Source organism: Budorcas taxicolor, chromosome 9 (genome assembly GCF_023091745.1).
Source record: "Budorcas taxicolor isolate Tak-1 chromosome 9, Takin1.1, whole genome shotgun sequence".
NCBI lineage: Eukaryota > Metazoa > Chordata > Mammalia > Artiodactyla > Bovidae > Budorcas > Budorcas taxicolor.
This window is the reverse complement of record NC_068918.1, coordinates 45,839,239-45,858,836: the sequence shown is the minus strand read 5'-3', so window position 1 is coordinate 45,858,836 and position 19,598 is coordinate 45,839,239. Positions and strand designations below refer to the sequence as shown.

Below are 19,598 nucleotides of genomic sequence, written 5' to 3'. Positions count from 1 at the left end.
AGCAGTTTTCAAGTCTTCAGAAAAAAATTGTGGATTCATCTGTTCCTCCTTTCAGATTTGTCAGATTTTGCTTCATATATTTTGAGGTCTTTTTTTAAGTACATAATCATTTAGGACTGTTATATCTTTGGGGATAATTGAAACCTATATTGTTATAAAATAATCCCTCTTTATGATGGTAATATTCTTTGTTTTGAAGTCTACATTATTTCACATTTTTATAACAACTGCTCCTCTCTGACTAACTTTTGTCTCCTGTATCTTTTATCATTCTTAAGCTTTTAACTTATCTTTGTCTTTATACTTAGAGTGCTTTTCCTGGACACAGCATATGGTTCAGTTCTGTTCAGTCACTCAGTCATGTCTGATTCTTTGCAACCCCATAGACTGCAGCATGCCAGACTTCCCTGTCCTTCACCAACTCTCAGAGCCTGCTCAAACTCATATCCATTGAGTTGGTGATGCCATCCAACCATCTCGATCTCTGTCATCCCCTTCTCCTCCTGCCTTCAATTTTTCTCCACAACAAGGTCTATTCTGATGAGTCGGCTCTTCATATCAGGTGGCGAAAGCATTGGAGCTTCAGCTTCAGCATCAGTCCTTCCAATGAATGTTCAGGACTGATTTCCTTTAGGATTGACTGGTTTTATCACCTTTCAGTCCAAAGGACTCTCAAGAGTCTTCTCCAACACCACAGTTCAAAAGCATCAGTTCTTTAGCATTCAGCCTTCTTTATGGTCCAACTCTCACATCCATGCATGAGTACTGGGAAAACCATAGCTTTGACTATATGAACTTTTGCCACAAAGTAATGACTCTGCCTTTTAATATGCTGTCTAGGTCAGTAATAGCTTTTCTTCCAAAGAGCAAGTGTCTTTTAATTTCATGGCTGCAGTCACCATCTGCAGTGATTTTGGAGCCCAAGAAAATAAAGTCTATTATTGTTTCCCCATTTATTTGCTATGAAGTGATGTCACCAGATGCCATGATCTTCACTTTCTGAGAGTTGAGTTTTAAGCCAGCTTTTTTACTCTCCTCTTTCATCTTCATCTCAATGTTCTGTAGTTCTTCTTTGGTTTCTGCCATAAGGATTGTGTCATCTGCATATCTGAGTTATTGCTATTTCTTCTGGCAATCATGATTCCAGGTTGTACTTCATCCACCTGGTACTTCTCATGATGTAGTCTGCATATAAGTTAAATAAACAGGGTGACAATATACAGCCTTGACATACTCTTTTCCCAATTTTGAACCAGTTTTTTGTTCTATGTCTGATTCTCACTCTTGCTTCTTGACCTGCATACAGATTTCTCAGGAAGCAAGAAAAGTGGTCTGGTATTCCCATCTCTCTAAGAATTTTCCACAGTTTGTTGTGATCCATACAGTCAAAGGCTTTATTATAATCAATGAAGCAGAAATAGATGTTTTTCTGGAATTCTCTTGCTTTTTCTATGATCCAACGGATGTTGGTAATTTATTCTCTGTTTCCTCTGCCGTTTCTAATTCTAGTTCTCGGTTCACATACTGTTGAAGCCTCTCGGAGAATCTTGAGCATTACTTTGCTAGCATGTGAGATGAATGCAGTTGTACAATAATTTGAAATAACTCAGCTGTAATTCCATCACCTCCACTAACTTTGTTTGTGGTGTTGCTTCTTAAGGCCCACTTGACTTCACATTCCAGGGTGTGTGGCTCTAGGTGAGTGATCACACCATCATGGTTATCTGGGTCATGAAGATCTTTTTTATATAGTTCTTTGGTGTATTCTTGCCACCTCATCTTACTATCTTCTGCTTCTGTTAGGTCCATACCATTTCTGTCCTTTATTTTGCCTATCTTTGCAAGAAATATCCCCTTGGTATTGCTAATTTTCTTGAAGAGATCTCTAGTCTTTCACACTCTATTGTTTTACTCTTTTTCTTTGCATTGATCACGGACAAAGGCTTTTTTATCTCTTCTTGTAATTCTTTGAAACTCTGCATTTAGGTGGATATATCTTTCCTTTTCTCCTTTGCCTTTCGCTTCTCTTCTTTTCTCATAATATGGTTTATTTATGTTGTTGGACGGATTGAAATCTACTGTCTTTTCAGTCTTTGTATTTCTTCCCTTCTTTATTTCTCTTATTCTGTATTCCTTTGGGTTAATTAAACTTTTTATAATTGCATTTAGTGCCTGCTATTTGCTTTGTTGTTGTTACTCAGTCACTAAGACATGTCGATTCTTTGCAACCATGTGAACTAGAGCACGCCATCTTCCCTGTCCTTCGCTATCTCCCAGAGCTTGCTCAAACTCATGTCCATTGAGTTGACAATGGCATCCAAGCATTTCATCTTCTGTCGCTCCCTTTTCCTCTTGCCCTCAATCTTTCCCAGCATTAGAATCTTTCCCAGTTCGATAGCTCTTCGCAGCAGGTAGCCAAAGTACTGGAGCTTCAGCATCAGTTCTTCCAATGAATATTCAGTGTAGATTTCATTTAGGATTGACTGCTCGATTTCCTTGTGTCCGAGGGACTCTCAAGAGTCTTCTCCAGCACCATAATAGAAAGCATTAATTCTTCGATGCTCGGCCTTCTTTATGGTCCAACTCTTGCATCTGTACATTACTACTGGAAAAAAAATTAGCTTTGACCATAGAGACCTTTGTTGTCAAAGTGATGTCTCTGCTTTTTAATATGCTCTCTAAATTTGTCATAGGTTTTCTTCCAAGGAGGAGGAATCTTTTAATTTCGTGGCTGCTGTCACCATCCACAGTGATTTTGCAGCCCAAGAAAATAAAATCTATTACTGTTTCTCCATCTATTTGCCATGAAGTGATGGGACTGGAGGATGCAGTGATCTTTGTGTTTTGAATGTTCAGTTTTAAGCCAGCTTTTTCACTCTCTTTTTTTACTCTCATAAGAGGCCCTTTAGTTCCTCTTCACTTTCTGCCATTAGAGTGGTATCATTTGCATAGCTGAGGTTATTGGTATTTCTCCTCTGAATCTTGATTCCAACTTTACAGTCATCCAGCCCAGCATTTCACATGATATAAGTTGAATAAGCAGGGTGACAGTATTCAGCCTTGATGTATTTCTCTCTCAGTTTTAAACCAGTCCATTGTTCCATGTCCACTTGTTACTGTTGCTTCTTGTCCTGAATACAGGTTTCTCAGGAGGTTGGTAAAGTGCTCTGGTATTCCTCTCTCTTTTTAAGAATTTTCCACAGTTTGTTGTGATCCACACAGTTAAAGTGTTTAATGTAGTCAATGAACCTGAAGTGGATTTTTTTTTTGGCGGGGGGGGGGGGGGGGGGAATTGCTTGCTTATTCCATGATCCAGCAGGTGTTGACCATTTGATCTCTGGTTCCTCTGCCTTTTCTAAATCCAGCTTTTATATCTGTAAGTTCTTGGTTCATGTACTGTTGAAGCCAAGCTTGAAGGATTTTGAGCAGTACCTTGATAGCATGTGAAATGAGGGTAATTGTTTGGTAGTTTGAACATTTTTTGGCATTAGAATTGGGATTAGAATGAAAAATGACCTTTTCCAGTCCTGTGACCACTGCTGAGTCTTCCATATTTGCTGGCATATTGAGTAAAGCACTTCAACAGCATTATCTTTTAGGATTTGAAATAGTTGAGCTTTAATTCCATCACCTCCACTAGCTATGTTCCTAGTAGTGTATTCTAAGGCCCACATGATTCATATTCCAGGATCTCTGACTTTATATGAGTGATTACACCATCATGGTTATCCAGGTCATTAAGAGCTTTTTTGTAGAGTTCTGTGTATTCTTGCCACTTCATCTTAGTCTCTTCTGCTTCACTTAGGTCCTTGCCATTTCTGTTATTTATCATTCCTATGTTTGCATGAAATGTTCTCTTGGTATCTCTGATTTTCTTGAAGAGGCCTCTAGTCTTTCCCATTCTACTGTTTCCTCTATTTCTTTGCATTGTTTACTTAAGAAGGCTTTCTTATCTCTACTTGCTATTCTCTGGAACTCTGCGTTCATTTGTGTATATATGTACCTTTCTTCTTTGCCTTTTGCTTCTCTTCTTTTCTCAGCTCTTTGTAAGGCCTCCTCAGACAACCATTTGCCTTTTTGCCTTTATTTTTCTTAGGGATGGTTTTGGTCACCGCCTCCTGTACAATGTTATGAACCTCAGTCTACAGTTATTCAGGCACTCTTGTGTCTCAGATCTAATCCCTTAAATCTGTTTGTCACTTATACTGTATAATCATAAGGGATTTGATTTAGATCATATCTGAATAGCCTAGTGGTTTTCCGTACTTTCTTCAATTTAAGTCTGAATTTTTCGATTTGTAGCTCATAATCTGAACCACAGTTAGCTCCAGGTCTTCTTTTTCTGACTGTATAGAGCTTCTCTGTCTTTGGCTGCAAAGATTATAGTCAGTCTGATTTCATTGTTGACCGTCTGGTGCTGTCCACGTGTAGAATCATTCTGTTGTTGGAAGAGGGTGTTTGCCATGACCAGTGTGTTCTCTTGGGAAAACTCTTGTTAGCTTTTGCCCTCCTTCATTCTGTACTCCAAAGCCAATTTACCTGTTATTCTAAGCATCTCTTGATTTCCTACTTTTGCATTCCAGTCCCTAATATGAAAGGGACATATTTTTTGGTGTTAATTCTAGACGGTCTTGTAGGTCTTCTTAGAACCATATGACTTCAGCTTCTTCAGCATCAGTGGTTGTGGCGTAGACTTGGATTACTGTGATGTTGAATGGTTTGTCTTGGAAATGAACTGAGATCTTTTTGTTGATTTTGAGATTACACCCAAGTACTGCATTTCAGACTCTCTTGTTGACTCTGAGAACTACTCTCTTCCTTCTAAGGGTTTCTTGCCCACAATAGAGGATATAATGGTCATCTGAATTAAATTCACCCATTCACATCCGTTTTAGTTCACTGATTCCTAAGATGTCAATGTTCACTCTTTCTATTTCCTGCTTAACAACATCCAATTTACCTTGATTCATGTACTTAACAATCTGGGTTCCTATGCAATATTGTTACTAACAGCATCGGACTCTACTTTCATCACCAGACTCATCCACGACTTAGCGTCTTTTCCACTTCAACCCAGCCTCTTCATTCTTCTGGAGCTATTTCTCTGCTCTTCTGAAATAGCATATTGGACATCTAAGGACTTGGGGGGGCTTATCTTCTGCTGTCATATCTTTTTGCCTTTTCACATTGTTCACAGAATTCTCAAGGCAAGAATACTGAAGTGGTTTGTCTGTCATTCCCTTCTCCAGTCTCAAATGGTAAGGTTAAAAATATGTATGGTAGAGCTTTGAAATTTACCCCAGAGGTATTGGATGCATTTGCTTTGTATTTTTTGCCCCAGTCTTTTTTTTTTTTTTTTTTTTTGGTAATTTCTGTGACTTGCCTAATTACATGACCCTTTCCTCAGCTCTGATGTTCATGAATCTTTTGAAGGCATTTTTTATTAACTTTAGTGATTTTTTTTGCTTGTTTTTTTTTCCCCCCCAGCATTTCTATTTAGTTCTTCTAGTTTTCATCTCTTCTTTCCTATTAGATCTTTTAATGTTAAATCGTAATATTAATTTTAAATTCCTTGTTTAATGATATCAGCATCTATTTCAGATCTGAGCCAGTCTTTCTCTACTGAATGCTTTGACTGTGCATTATTTTTCTTGCTTTTTATAATGTCTTTTTTTTTTAATTGTCATCCTGTGTAGTTGTAAGTGTTTATGTATGGAAATGGCATTTCCATTTTGCCTTTCTTTCTATGAAATCTTTAATTTGAAAGAATGTTTGAGATGTTTGAAAGAAGCACTAAGTATGTTCCCCATATATAAGAGAAACTATCACAAGCTCTGTTGAGGTAAACAAAAACAAATTTAGTTACCATTTTACTGTCTTACATATTTTATTTAATAATTCTTTTTATTAATTTTTTTTAAATTACTTTTTGGAAGAATGCCACTCTGCATAATGCATTCTCTCATGTATGATTTTTAAAACAGACTTTTAGGTTATGAACTAAATTTATTCCCATTTACAAATGTGAAGACTTAAGTAGGCTAACTTATCTAAAGATAAACATCTATCAGATGACAAAATTGGGCTGGATTTTCTGTGTCTGTTTCCTACCTGTATTCTTAAGTATTACTCTGTTTAGAATCACTTAGCTTAACAAAAATATTATTGTTGGGTTTCACTTATATTGAAGGTCTTGTGATAAGTGATGTGGAGGGAGGACGTGATCATTATGAAGTGATCTGTATTTAATATACTAATGTTCCAAGAAGGGACTTTAAAGAGTATCCTTTCTCACTTAGCAATTGGAATGGTAGAAATATGCTGTGATAGATTTTACGTATAAATGATACTTGGTCGACATATTTTAGAGAAACCTTTCAGGTTATTCTGAAGGATTCATTAGCATTTTAAATGGACCAGTTCCCCTCCCAAAGTAGGACTATCATTGGCTTGGTTCCCAGGCCATTACTTATTCAAAGCTCATGAGTAACACAGCCCAAAATACACTGTACAAAGGTAAATTGGATTATGGAGCACAATATGGGGATATAATTCAACATGTAGAAGTGATAATCGATACAGTAAAACAGCTGAAACACAATAATAGGATAAGGAAGAACAAGGAACGTTTTCCCTGAGCCTTACAGTGTATCTTCAGCAAGGATAAAGAGGAAGAGATCACTGGACGAGAACCAGTTGCTAAGTTGTTTGGAGAATCAGTGTATTAGCAATGCTATACAATAGAAATTTCTGTGATCATGAAAATATTCTATATTTGTGTTTACCAATACAGTAGGAAATACTAGCTATTTTACATTCTCTATGGAGTTAGAGGACTTCCTATGCATTATCCATGGGGGATTTCATCTGCTGCTTTTGAGGGCTGGTTTACTTCTGCCAGTTTTGCTTAGGGCAGACTGACTTCCTTGCTCAGTTACCTCTCTGACTTCACCTTTTCACTTCATTCTAGACATGTAGTTAGTTCTTTACTCTCTTCAGCTCTTTGACTTTTGGAAGTTTATCATTCCCGTTTTTCTCTAATAATTTGTTTTTGTTGGAAATTTTGGTCTGAGTATCCTAATCTACTATTAGAAATAGGAATCTTGTTTTGCTTTTAATTTCATGGAAACATGCCATGTTCATAATTTTCTGAACTCTGTGGCATAAACTTTCTTTTGTATGTTTCTCTTTTATATTGTTTTCTCATGTTCTTTCTCATTTCTTTTTTTCAGGGTTTTTTGATAGGTTCCATGTTGAGAAAATTCGTATTGTCGCTTTTCATTGGTGACACTTTACAATCAATTTATATGAAGTTTACAATCACATTGCATGAAATTGATGTACTTCTTATAAGCTGGGAACTTTGGCAGCTTAAATGTTTGATCAGTTGTCTACAGAGTTTCCTGATCAATTTTTTTTTTTTTTTAATGACTGCTTTCATGGCTAACTAAAAGCTCCCCTGAAGCCCCACGTATTATAATTTTTTTTCTGTCTCACTGTTCTTGCTGCTGTTTTTATATTTTTCATAAAATAAAATTGTATAGGAGACAGATACCTTTTTTTCTGTTAACTTAACCTCCAAGTTCTGTTTTGTTTCTGTAGGTGGGACTGCTCTGTTTGTATTGGTTTTCTTGTATTTGCTTTGTTTGGTTGGTTGCTAAGTTGTTTCCAACTCTTTGTGACCCCATAAACTATAGCCTGCCAGGCTTCTTGTCCACAGGATTTCCCAGGCAAGAATACTGGAGTGGGTTACCATTTACTTCACCAGGGGATATTCCTGACCGAGGGATTGAACCTATGTCTCATGCATTGGCAGGCAGATTCTTTATCACTGAGCCACTGGGGAAGCTCTTCTGTTTGTACATGACATAGGTAACACAAGGTTTAAGTCTTAAATTTAGTTCTCTGCCAGTTTCTAACTTTGCCTTTTTGTTTTCTATTTTCATTTCCACATACTTGTCTTTTGATAACATTGTGTATTTCTTCTTGTCCTAAAGAGTCTGTTATATGATTTAGAGGTGGATCAGACTAAAGAATCTACCCACAATGTGGGAGACCTGGGTTCGATCCCTGGATCAGGAACATCTGCTGGAAAAAGGGACGGCTATGCACTCCAGTATGTTTGCTGGAAAATTCCACAGACAGAGGAGCCTGGTGGGCTACACTCCATGTGGTGGCAAAGAGTCAGACCTGACTCAGCTACTAACACTTTCACTTTCTTTCACTTTCACCATGCTTTCAGTGGCCTCTTGCTTTATGTAGGTAATGAGGGTTTGAATTAGTTGATTTCAAAGATTTCTTCCCCTAGTTAGTAATTCTTTGCAAGCTTATTGTTTTTAAAACTTTCTTTTTGTAGTTTATTAGTTCAAAAGCAAGTAGGTATTATAGGGATAAACTGTAATTTTAAAATCACTTGAGTCATCTGTTAAGTGATACTGATCCACACAAAAATTTGAACTTGTTTGTTTATAGCAACTTTATTGTTATAATTGCCAAAAATTTTAAGAAACATTGATGTCTTCAACAGGTAAATGGATAAACTGTGACATATTGATAGAGTGAAATGTTATTTAGCAATAAAAAGAATGCGCTGTCAAGTCATAAAAAGATATGAATGAAACTTCAATGCACATTTCACAGTATAGAAGCCGTCTGAAAATGTTACTTTGCGATTCTATCTATATAACATTCTGAAAAAGGCAAAATATATAGAGACAGTAAAGAGATCAGTTATTTTCTGGGGGATTGAAAAGAAGAAAGAGGAGTTATTAAGTGGAGTGCAATGGGTTTTGAAGGCAGTAAAACTATCCTTGTGTGATACTGTAATAAATAGTGGGTTCCTGACACTATACATTTGTCAAAAGCCATAGAACTGTGCAGTACAAAGAGGGAACCCTAATGTAAACTGTGGACTTTAGTTAATAATGATATATCTATGTTGGTTCATCACAGTTGTAACAAATTTACCACACTAATGTAAGATGTTAATATTAACGGAGAAACTGTATGGCATGGGAGGATGGTGAGTGGGAGAGGAGAATACAGAAACTCTTATTTTCTGTACAGCTTTTCAGTAAATCTATAACTTATTTTAAAAACTAAAATCTATTAATTAAAAGATACTAATACCTGAGAAAAAGGTTAAAGTATTGAGTATACAAAGTAATCAAATAACTATAAGTGGTATTTAAGTAAAGTAACAAAATAACATTATTTGAATATGTTTCTTTTTATTGTTAATACTGTCCTTGTCTGCCTTTTTTTTTTTAAAAATACCTGTAGTCTTTTCTGTTCCTATGTTTATTTTTATTTTCTTTTTGGTTGTTTCTATTAGGTGTACTAGCCCTATCTTGGTACCCACCTGATTTGAATGATGAGAATGGAGAACCTACTGATAACTTGGTACCAACTATTTTGGATAAAGCTCATAAATATAATCTGAAGGTATTTAATTTATTTTATTGAGATATAATATTAGATTAGTTTAAGGTATTCAGCATAATGACTTGATATATGTATATATTGTGAAATAATTGTCACAATTAGTCTAGTTAACTTTTATCCCCACACATAGTTCCATTTTTTTGTCTTTTTGCTATGATGAGGATTTTTAAGTTGTATTCTTTTTAGCAAGTTTTAAATATACCATGCAGTATTATCAACTGTAGTTATGAAGCTGTACTTTACATCCTGGAAGCTTACTTATTTTATAACTGGAAGTTTATGCCTTTTAACTATCTTCACACACTTTACCCACCCCCTGTCTCAAACAGTCACAAACCTGTTCTCTGTATCTATGAGTTGGTTGTTTTATGTTTTGTGTGCATGTGTGTGTGTGTGTGTGTGTGATTGCTGTTTTGTTTTTGATTCTAAATATAAACAAGATCATATGATATTTGTCTTTATCTAACAGACTTATTTCACTTAGCATAACACCCTCAAGGTTAATTCATGTTGTCACTAGTGACAACATTTCCTGGTTTGTTTGTTTGTTTTGACTGAATAATATAATATTTGTGTGTGTGTGTGTGTGTATACACACACCATTTTTCATTATTCATTCATTCATCATTATGGATGCTTCCAGCATAAGCATTTCCATTTCCTGGGTATTATAAGTAATGATGCAGTTATATTTCCAAGTTAGTGCTTTCGCTTCCTTTGGATAAGTACCCAGAAGGAGAATTGCAGGATAGTATATTGCTATTTTAAATTATTTCAAGAAGCTCCATACTATTTTCATAGTGGCTTCATCAATTTATATTCCCACCAAAGTGAACAAGTGTTCCCTTTTCTTCTCATGGTCACTAACAGTTCTTGATAATAGCCATTCAAACAGGTATAAGGCAGTATCTCAATGTGGTTTTGATTGGCATTTCCCTGATGATTAGTGACGTTGAGCACCTTTTCAAGTGTTGGCTATCTGTATATGTTTCTAGGGAGAATGTCTATTCAGAAGTGATGCACGTTTTTCAAACTGTTTGTTTTTTGCTGATGTGTTAATAGGACTTGTTTATATATTTTGGATATTAACACTTTTTCAGATGCATGGTTTGCAGGTATGTTCTCCCATTTATTATGTTACCTTTTCATTTGTTAGAGGTTTCCTTTGCTGTACAGAAGCTTTGTAGTTTGATGTAGTGTCACTTGTTTATTTTCACTTTTGTTGTTTTTGGTTTTGGTGTCAAATCCAAAAAAATCACAGCCAACACCAGTTTCAGGGAGCTTACACCTTTGTTTTCTTCTAAGAGTTTTATGGTTTCAGATCTTATGCTTAAGACTTTAGTCCATTTTTAGATATTTTTTGTGTATAGTGTAAGGTAGTTCCATTTCATCTTTTGCAAGTGGCTGTTCAGTTTTTCCAATGCTGTTTATTGAAGAGACTGTCCTTTCCCTATTGAATATTCTTAGCTCCTTTGTTGCAGATTAGTTGACCACAGGTGCCTGGGTTTATTTCTGAGCTCTGCGTTCTATTCCATTGATCTATGTATTTTTATGACAATACCAAACTATTCTGATTACTATAGTTCTGTAATATAGTTTGAAATGAAGTATGGTGCCACCAACATCATTCCTTTTTCTCAAGATTGCTTTGGCTTTAAGGTCTTTTGTGGTTGCATACAAATTTTAGAATTGTTTGTTCTATTTCTGTGACAAATACCTTTAGTATCACATTGAATCTATAAATTGCTTTTGGTAATATGGATATTTTAATGATATTAACTCTTCCAATCCACGAGTGTGGGATATCTTAACATCTACTTCTGTTTTTTTACTGTCTGTCATTAACATACAATTTTCAGGATACAGATCATTCACTTCCTCTGTTAAGCTTATTTCTAGGTAGCTTATTCTTTCTGATGCAGTGATAAATGGAATTGTTTCATAAATTTATCTTTCTTCATTCATTCTTAGTGAAATGCAAGAGATTTTTGTATATTGATTTTTATATCCTGCAAGTTTACTGAATTTGTTCATTTCAAGTTTTTTGATGAAGGCTTGAGTTTTCAGGATGTCACATATTGTTGTCTGTAAATAGGGACTATAAATAGAGACAACATATTGTTGTCTGTAAATAGAGACAACAGTTTCTATTTTTCTCCTTCTTTTCTGAGTTTGATACCTTTCATTTGTTGTTGTTGTTGTTACATTATTGCTCTGGCTATGAATTCCAGTGCTGTATTGAATAAACGTGGTGAGAGTAGGTATCCCCAAGTTGTTGCTGATCATGGAGAAAAAACGTTTGGCTTTCTCCCTTGAGTCTGATTTTAGCTGCAGTATTGTGATATGTGGCCATTATTTTGTTGAAGTACTTTTTCTCTATACTCACTTTGTAGAGAGTTTGTATCATGAACGGGTGTTGAATTTTGTTGAATGCTTTTTTTTCTGTTTTTTGTTTGAGATGATCATATGAATTATATGGTTAATTTTGTGAATGTGTATCCCATTGATTTGAGGGTGTCAATTCATCCTTGCATCCTGGAAATAAATCCCACTTGATCACAGTGTATGATCCTTTTGTTGTATGTTGAATTCAGCTTATTAATATTTGTTGAGAATTTTTGCATCTCTGTTCATCAGGGATATTGGCTTTTAACTATTTTTTATTGTGGTATCCTGACTGCTTTTAGTATCAGCATATTGCTTGTCCCATATAATGAGTTTGGAGGTGTTCCCTTCTCTTCAAATTTTTGGAAGAATTTGATAGGATTAGTATTAATTCTTCTTTGAATATTTGGTAGAATTCACCAGTGAAGCTGTCTGATGCTGGGTTTTGTTTGTTGGAGATTTTTGATTACTGATTATTTCCTTTCAAGTTACTTACCAGTCTGTTCAGATTTTTCTGTTTCTTAATGATTCAGTCTTGGAAGGTTGTATTTCTGGAAATATATCTATTTGTGATGTCTGTGGAGTACTAAAGTCCTCTGTTGTTATTGTATGGCTGTTTTACTCTTTAGGTCTGTTAATATTGTATTTATATTTAGATGCTCCTATGTTAGGTGCTAACATATTTGCAAATGTTCTATCCTCTTGTTGTATCGATCCCTTATCACTATGTAACGACCTTCTTCCTCCTCTGTCTCTTATTACAGCCTTTGTTTTATGTTCTTCTTTGTCTCTTACAAGTGTTGCCTCCCCAGCTTTCCCTTGGTTTCCAAGAGTATGGGATATACTTTTCCATCCCTTTGTTTTCAGTCTGTGTGTTTGTACATCTAAGTGAGAATCTTGTGGGTGAGATAAAGATGACTTTTTATTATTGATAGGTATGGAGTTCTTGCCATTTTGTTAATAATTTTATAGCTGTTTTATAATTTCTTTTTTTTTCTTTCTACTTTTCTTGCTACTCTTTGTAATTTGATGATTTTCCGTAGTGGCATTCTTAAATTCTATATTCTTTATCTTTTGTGTCCCTATTCTAGTTTTGCTCTATAGTTACCATAAGGCCTACATAAAACAATTTATATTTATAATAGTCTATTTTAAGTTGACAACAAATTAACTTTGGTAACAGTCTAAAGCTCTATGTTTTTACTTACTCATATTTTATATTTTTGAAGTCTCCATTTACATCATCTTACCTTGCTTATTCACTGACAATTACTGTGCTTATAATTATTTTTACTGTTTGTCTTTTAACCTTCATGTTAGCACTTTATATAAGTGATTAATCTTGTTTACAACATTAGCTTTTTCTAATTTTACTATATGTTAATTTTTACCAGTGAGGTTTATATGCTTATATTTTTTCCTTTTGTTTCATCTTCAAAAGTCCCTTTAACATTTCTTGTAGGACTGGGCTATTGGTCATTACTCTTATGTTTTATTTTTCTGGATAACTCTTTATATCTCTTTCAACTCTGAGTGATAACTTTGCCATGCAGAGTATTCTTGTTTGGCTGTTTAATTTTTTTCAGAGCTTTAAAATGCCACGCCCTTCTATATTTTTTCAGCTGGAAAATATGCTAATAGTCTTATAGGGGTTCCCTTTTATATAAGAGGTTGTTTTTCTCTTGCTACTTCAAAGAGTCTGTCCTTTAACTTTTGACTATTTATATTATACATTGGTGTGGGTCTTCTTAAATTCATCTTGGTTGGAACTTTCAGGGCTTCCTGGATGTGGATGTCTGTTTCGTTCTCCAGATTAAGGAAGTGTTGAGTCGTTATGTCTTCACACAAATTTTCTTCCCCTTTTTCTCTCCTCATTTTGGGACTCATGTAAATAATTGTGTTCTTGATGTTTTCTCATAAATTCCTTAGACTATCTTTGCTCTTTTTTGTTCCTTTTTCTTTTTGCAGCTCCAGTTGGAAGAATTCAACTGCCCTGTCTTTGAATTCACTGATTCTTTCTTTTGCTTCTAATCTTCTAATGAGGGATTTTGAGCCCTCATGTTTGTCAGTACAGTTGTATTCTTTAACTTCATCATTTCTGTACAGTACTTTGCTATATTTTCTATTTGTTGAAATTCTCACTTTTTTTCTTGGTTTGTTCTCCTGACTTTGGTGAGCATCTTTATTAGTTATTTTGAACTTTTTGTCATATAAATCATTTACATTATGATAATCTCATTTTCATTAAGTATATTTCTGAAGTTTTTATCTTGTCCTTTTATTTGGAACTTGTCCTTTGTTTATTCAGTTTCCCTAACATTCTCTGTTGGTTTCTGTGTATTAGATCAGGGGTTCCCAATCTCTAGGATCTAATGCCTAATGATCTGAGGTGGAACTTACATAATAATAATAAAATGCACAGGAAATGTAATGTGATTGAATCATCCTGAAACCCCCAGTCCATGGAAAAATGGTCTTCCACAAAGCCAGAATCTGGTGCCAAAAAGGTTGGAGACTGCTATATTAGATAAAACAACCTCTTCTCCCTATCTTGAAGGTGTTACTTCATATAGAAGATAAACCTTAATGTTTAACCCTGTCCTATTTCTTGGTTGTCTCTCATATCCTTGTGATTGTCCAAACTGCCTACTTGGTTCTTAGGCTCCTCGCAGTTGAGAGTTTACCAAGACCTGCCCATATCCTAAAAGGGAGGATCTCAGTCAGCACCTAAATTTGGGCTTATTGGAAGCCAGGCTTTGGGCAGCAGCTTTTAAGTTATACATAGATACCTCTTTCCATGGACGTCTGGGAGATGGACCTTTCACTCTGCTCTCTGTGTACTGAGTCCTGCACGATAGTTAAAAACCATTTCTTCCTTTGTGTCATCCAAATAGTTCCATGAACTCAAGACCCACTAGCCACTAAAGCCAGGCATCAAGGGTTATTTCTTCTGGACAGCAACCACAAAAGTTGGTACACCAAATATGGGCAGAAGCTCCTTTCTCAGAGATAACCAGTGACCTGGGGCTGGGCACAGGGTCTTTGCGAAGCTGATGTCCAATTAGTTCCCAAGATTGCAGCTGGCCCTCGACTTGTGTTTAATTTGATGCCCTCCCCTCAGGCCAAATCTATGAAAACAGGACAATAGTCCTTTTTCACAGAAAGATTGGGTGCCTGTCTGTTACCTCTCTGGTTTGTCCACTGAGTTGTTGCTGCTTATGTTCTCTTTCTCCATTTGTTTCAGTCCTGTGGGGCTGACAAATGCTCACCACTGTGACAGCCAGAGCCAGATGATCAAGGTAGTACCTCCTTAGCTGCAGCAGCAAAAACCAGGCCACCAGACACGTGCACAAGTTTCTTTCTGGGAGATACTGGTGACCTGGAGTGAGACGGAGGAGGACACCAAGGTGGCTCTTGCCAGCCTTCTTGGTCTTTGGAGAGTATTCAATAAGCTTCTAGGTATGTCCTAAATTAGATGCCTGGCACTTAAACTGAAGCTTTAAATAAGTGTCCAAGTCTCTTTTACAGAAAGACTAGGCAATTTTAATTGTCTGCCTTTTGGCTGGGCCCTGGGTGTTGGCATAGTGAATCCTCATGGACTGTCTGTGTAATGTTTCTGAGCTCACTATAGCCTTGTGTGTATCATGGACAGAAGCCCTGTTAACTTTCAAAGTTAAATGTTTTGGGTATTTGTTGCTCAGGTGCAGGTCTTAAAAGTTGGGGTACCAGATATAGAGTTCAAATTGTTTGCTGCTCAAAAAAAAGCTCAAGAGTTGTGTGTTTTCTTCCTATTTGTGGGTTTCCATACCAGGAGTGGAGTTTATAGTTAGATTGTGACTCAGCCTCTCCTACCCATTTCAATATCAGTCTTTTTTTTTTTCACTAGTATGTAGGAGTCACTCAGCTAGTTTTTGGATTTCTTTCAGAGAAAATTGTTCCCTGTATAGTTGTAGATTTGGTGTGTCCCTGGTAGGAGGTAAGTTATGGATCCCCCTACATTGCCATCAAGAACTAGAACCTCTAAAGGTATTTTAAGGTATTTTATTATCAAATTATTGACAATTTGATAATAAAATACTCATGGATTATTCTTTGGGATATGAGGAGAGTAATTGCAATTTTTGGAGTAGTCATTTTTATTAAAACTTGATGTGAGAATAATGACTTAGAATCTTTTATAATAATTTATTTTCTCATGAAAAATTTGAGTCCAAACCTCATCTAGAGTATAATTTGCTAATCGTTCCATTCTATTAATATGTTTCTATATATGTTCTATTTTCATTATGGCAGAAAAGAGAGAATTGCAGTGTTCTTTTATAAAGCTAATGAAATGGCAACCCACTCCAATATTCTTGCCTGGAGAATCCCATGGACAGAGGAGCCTGGCAGGCTACAGTCAATGGGGTCGCAAGAGTCGGACACAACTAAGTGACTAAACCATCTAGTGAGATCTACATATCTAAGTATCTTCGATGGCAAAGATTTACTAAAAATAAATTTTTTTAACCATATGAGTTTAAATATTTCTAAGGTAGTTCGAAAACAAACTACTGTCTAAAAATCTGTCAAAATTGGATTTTAATTTAAACCTTGTATAGCACATACATACATGTACACACACACACACACTCATACACTCATGTACCTAAAAAATGCAGGTGGAAGTCTGAAGGCAGTCATAAGACCAAGTATATTCTACCCATATAGTAAGATGTGTTACAACTGTGGGAAAATTTCATTTATTTCAGAAATTAATGAATCATGGAAACAAATAGAAGTAATGATTAAAAGGATTTTGAATAGCACTACAAAGGAAATTTTTATAATGAATAGCAAGCAAGAGAATAGAAATTATTTTTAAAATCCAAGGATGCTTTTTAAAAATTGGTTATGTAGTAGTTCCAACATTAATCTTAATGAATTCACAAAAAAATAACCATACAGGCTGCATTCTCTGTCCATATTCAGTTCAACTGAACATTAAAAGTAATGCCAAAATAAACGTTTCATTAATCATTTAGTTGCTAAGTTGTGTTGGACTCTTTGATACCATGGACTGTAGCCTGCCAGGCTCCTCTGTGTATGGGACTTCTCAGGCAAGAATATACTGGAGTGGGTTGCCATTTCCTTCTCCAGGGGATCTTTCTGATGCAAGGATCGAACTGGGGTCTCTGCACTGCAGGCAGATTTTTTACTGTCTGAGCCACCAGGGAAGCCCTCAAACATTTTTTTCAACTTTTTAGTATAAAATTGTCTAAAATTTTAATTACAACATTATAACTGAAAATAACACTTCTTTTAAAGTAAAGATCAAAAGTGAAAATTTAGGATGATATAAAAATAAACAGCACTAAGATTATCAATACCAATGTGGGACATGGATGATGAAATAAATGAAAATTACAAGGAGGGATTAATAAGGATGACATAAGCAATTAATTAAATAAATACAAGACCTTCAAAATCAGTAGCCTTGATAAATTATTTTTCCACTCTGGGGAAGAATAAAATAAACCACTAGCAAGATTAAAAAAAGGAAAAATAGACAAAACATGATATCAAAAATTGAAAGGGAATACTAGTAGAGATAGAAGCTCATTTAAGATTGTATATTGTCATATTTAAAATATAGGCTCCCCTGGCGGCTCAGATGGTAAAGCATCTGCCTGCAATGCAGGAGACTCAGGTTCAGTCCCTGGGTTGGGAAGATCACCTGGAGAAGGAAACAGCAGCCCATTCCAGTATTCTTGCCTGGACAATTCCATGGACCAAGGAGCCTGGTGGGCTACAGTCCCTGGGGTCTTAAGAGTCGGACACAACAGAGTGACCAACACTTCCATATTTAAAATATATAAAAAATGAATAGTATTCTTGGAAAACACAAAGTGTTTTTTTTTTTTTTTGGCAGTGAGAACTTTAAAAAAATCTAAATTGACTTGTATCCTAGAAAATTTTTATTGAATGTACGTCTTCCTCAAATACCAGATCTTACCTAGCAATTCTATTCAACCTTTCAGAACCAGTTGATGCTTGTTGTAGTGAAATACAGTGGAAGGTTTTCTCATTATCTATTGCTTTATAACAAGTTACCCCAAAACTCAGCAGTTTAAAATAACAAAGACTTTGTATCTCGCACAGTTTCTAAAGATCAGAAATCCGGAAGTGGTTTAGCCTGGTGAGTCTGGTTCAGGATTTCTTAGAAGGTTGTAATCAAGCTGTTGGCTGGCACTGTAGTCATCTGAAGCTAGAGGATCTACTTTCAGGTTTTCTTATGTGGTAGTTGACATACCTTAGTTTCTTTTAGCTGTTGGAATGAGACTCGGTCCTTTTTTTTTTTTTTTCTAATTAAAGTGTAGTTGATTTACAATGTTTCAGGCATATGAGACTTAGTTTGTGGACAGCCTCTCCACAAGACTCCCTATGTCTCCTTATGGCTGCTGGCTTCTCCCATAATGATGGCTTGAGAGAGTTCAGTGTAGAATGTGCAGTGTTTTGTGATCTAATTGAGGAAGTGATTGTCACGTGTGCCCTATTTTATTCACGTATGCCCTATTTTATTGGTTTCTCTGCTGATAAACCTATCCTCATACAGTGTGCAAGGCAAATGCACAGGTTTTGAAATATCAGGAGATGGGGATCATCAGTGGCCGTGTTGGAGACTGGTTACCAAGGAAGACTTGCAAATTTATTCTGTAATGATAACACAATTCTGATTCAAAAAATAAACAAGGATAGCACAAGAAATTTATAGAGTGACCTCTTTAAGGAAAATATATGCAAAATTCCAAGGAAAACTTATATGAGAAGTGTTTATTAACAAGAATCTATGAGTGGATTCAGGAGTATGAAATCTTAATCCAAATTGCCTGCATTCAGTCCTAGTTCAACCACTTACTAGCCTTGCCTCAGTTTCCTCATTTCTCAATGGAAAAAGTAACAAAATCTATTAATACCTTACATAAGGTAATACATGTGAAACACTTAGTTACTGGCGCATGTTAAAAATCAAGTTTTATTGATTATTTAAAGGAGATAAAACATGATTATCTTGATATTAAACTTTTGAGAGAATAAAAACTCTTTACTGATAGAATTCTTAATAACCAAAGTTCTTTAATTTGATAAAGGATATTCTTTAGTAACCTATATCAAATATCATACTTAATGGATAAACATTAATGCTCAATAAACCACAATCAGTCAAGAATGCCCTCAATAGACAATGTCACTTAATATTGTAATAGAAAGTCTGAACAAAGTGGTTTAAGTATCAAAATGTATTCTAAGTAAAATTTTCATTTTTGTACATGGAAAATATTTACAAAACCTGTTTAGATTTAATGAGTCCAATAGGGTAACTAGAACCAAAGAAATATGCAAGTCAATAGGATTCATATATTACAAGAGAAAATATAGGGAAAACTACATTGAGAATAACATTAGCAGTAGATATAGAAAGATTTGTTAGCATTTTATTGAAGGAAATGAAAGATTTACATAAATGGGAAAACATGAATTTTATGGAAAGATTCAAAATTTCAAAAGTAACCATTCTCTCTGACATTTGTAGTTCATTTTCAATATAATTTATAAATTGAACGCAGTCCCAGATAAAAGTTTCAGTGAGATTTTAAATGAAGAATTTGACAGTCTATTCCAGAGTTTATAAATGCTAGGAAAGTGTTTACTAAACATTTAAAACTTGTCTTCCCAGATACTAAAATGCGTTTTAAAAGGACAGAAATTAAGAGTATGGCATTAGCATC

General features: G+C 35.3%; 1 protein-coding gene across 1 annotated transcript in view; it reads left to right on the top strand.

Annotated features, from left to right (window-relative positions):
* Positions 1-19,598, top strand: part of MANEA (mannosidase endo-alpha) — a 72,049-nt gene that overhangs the window by 29,979 nt on the left and 22,472 nt on the right. The window contains exon 2 of the mRNA XM_052645981.1: positions 9,335-9,444. Within this exon, the coding sequence (XP_052501941.1) occupies positions 9,335-9,444 (110 nt within the window). The remainder of the gene's footprint in view (positions 1-9,334; positions 9,445-19,598) is intronic.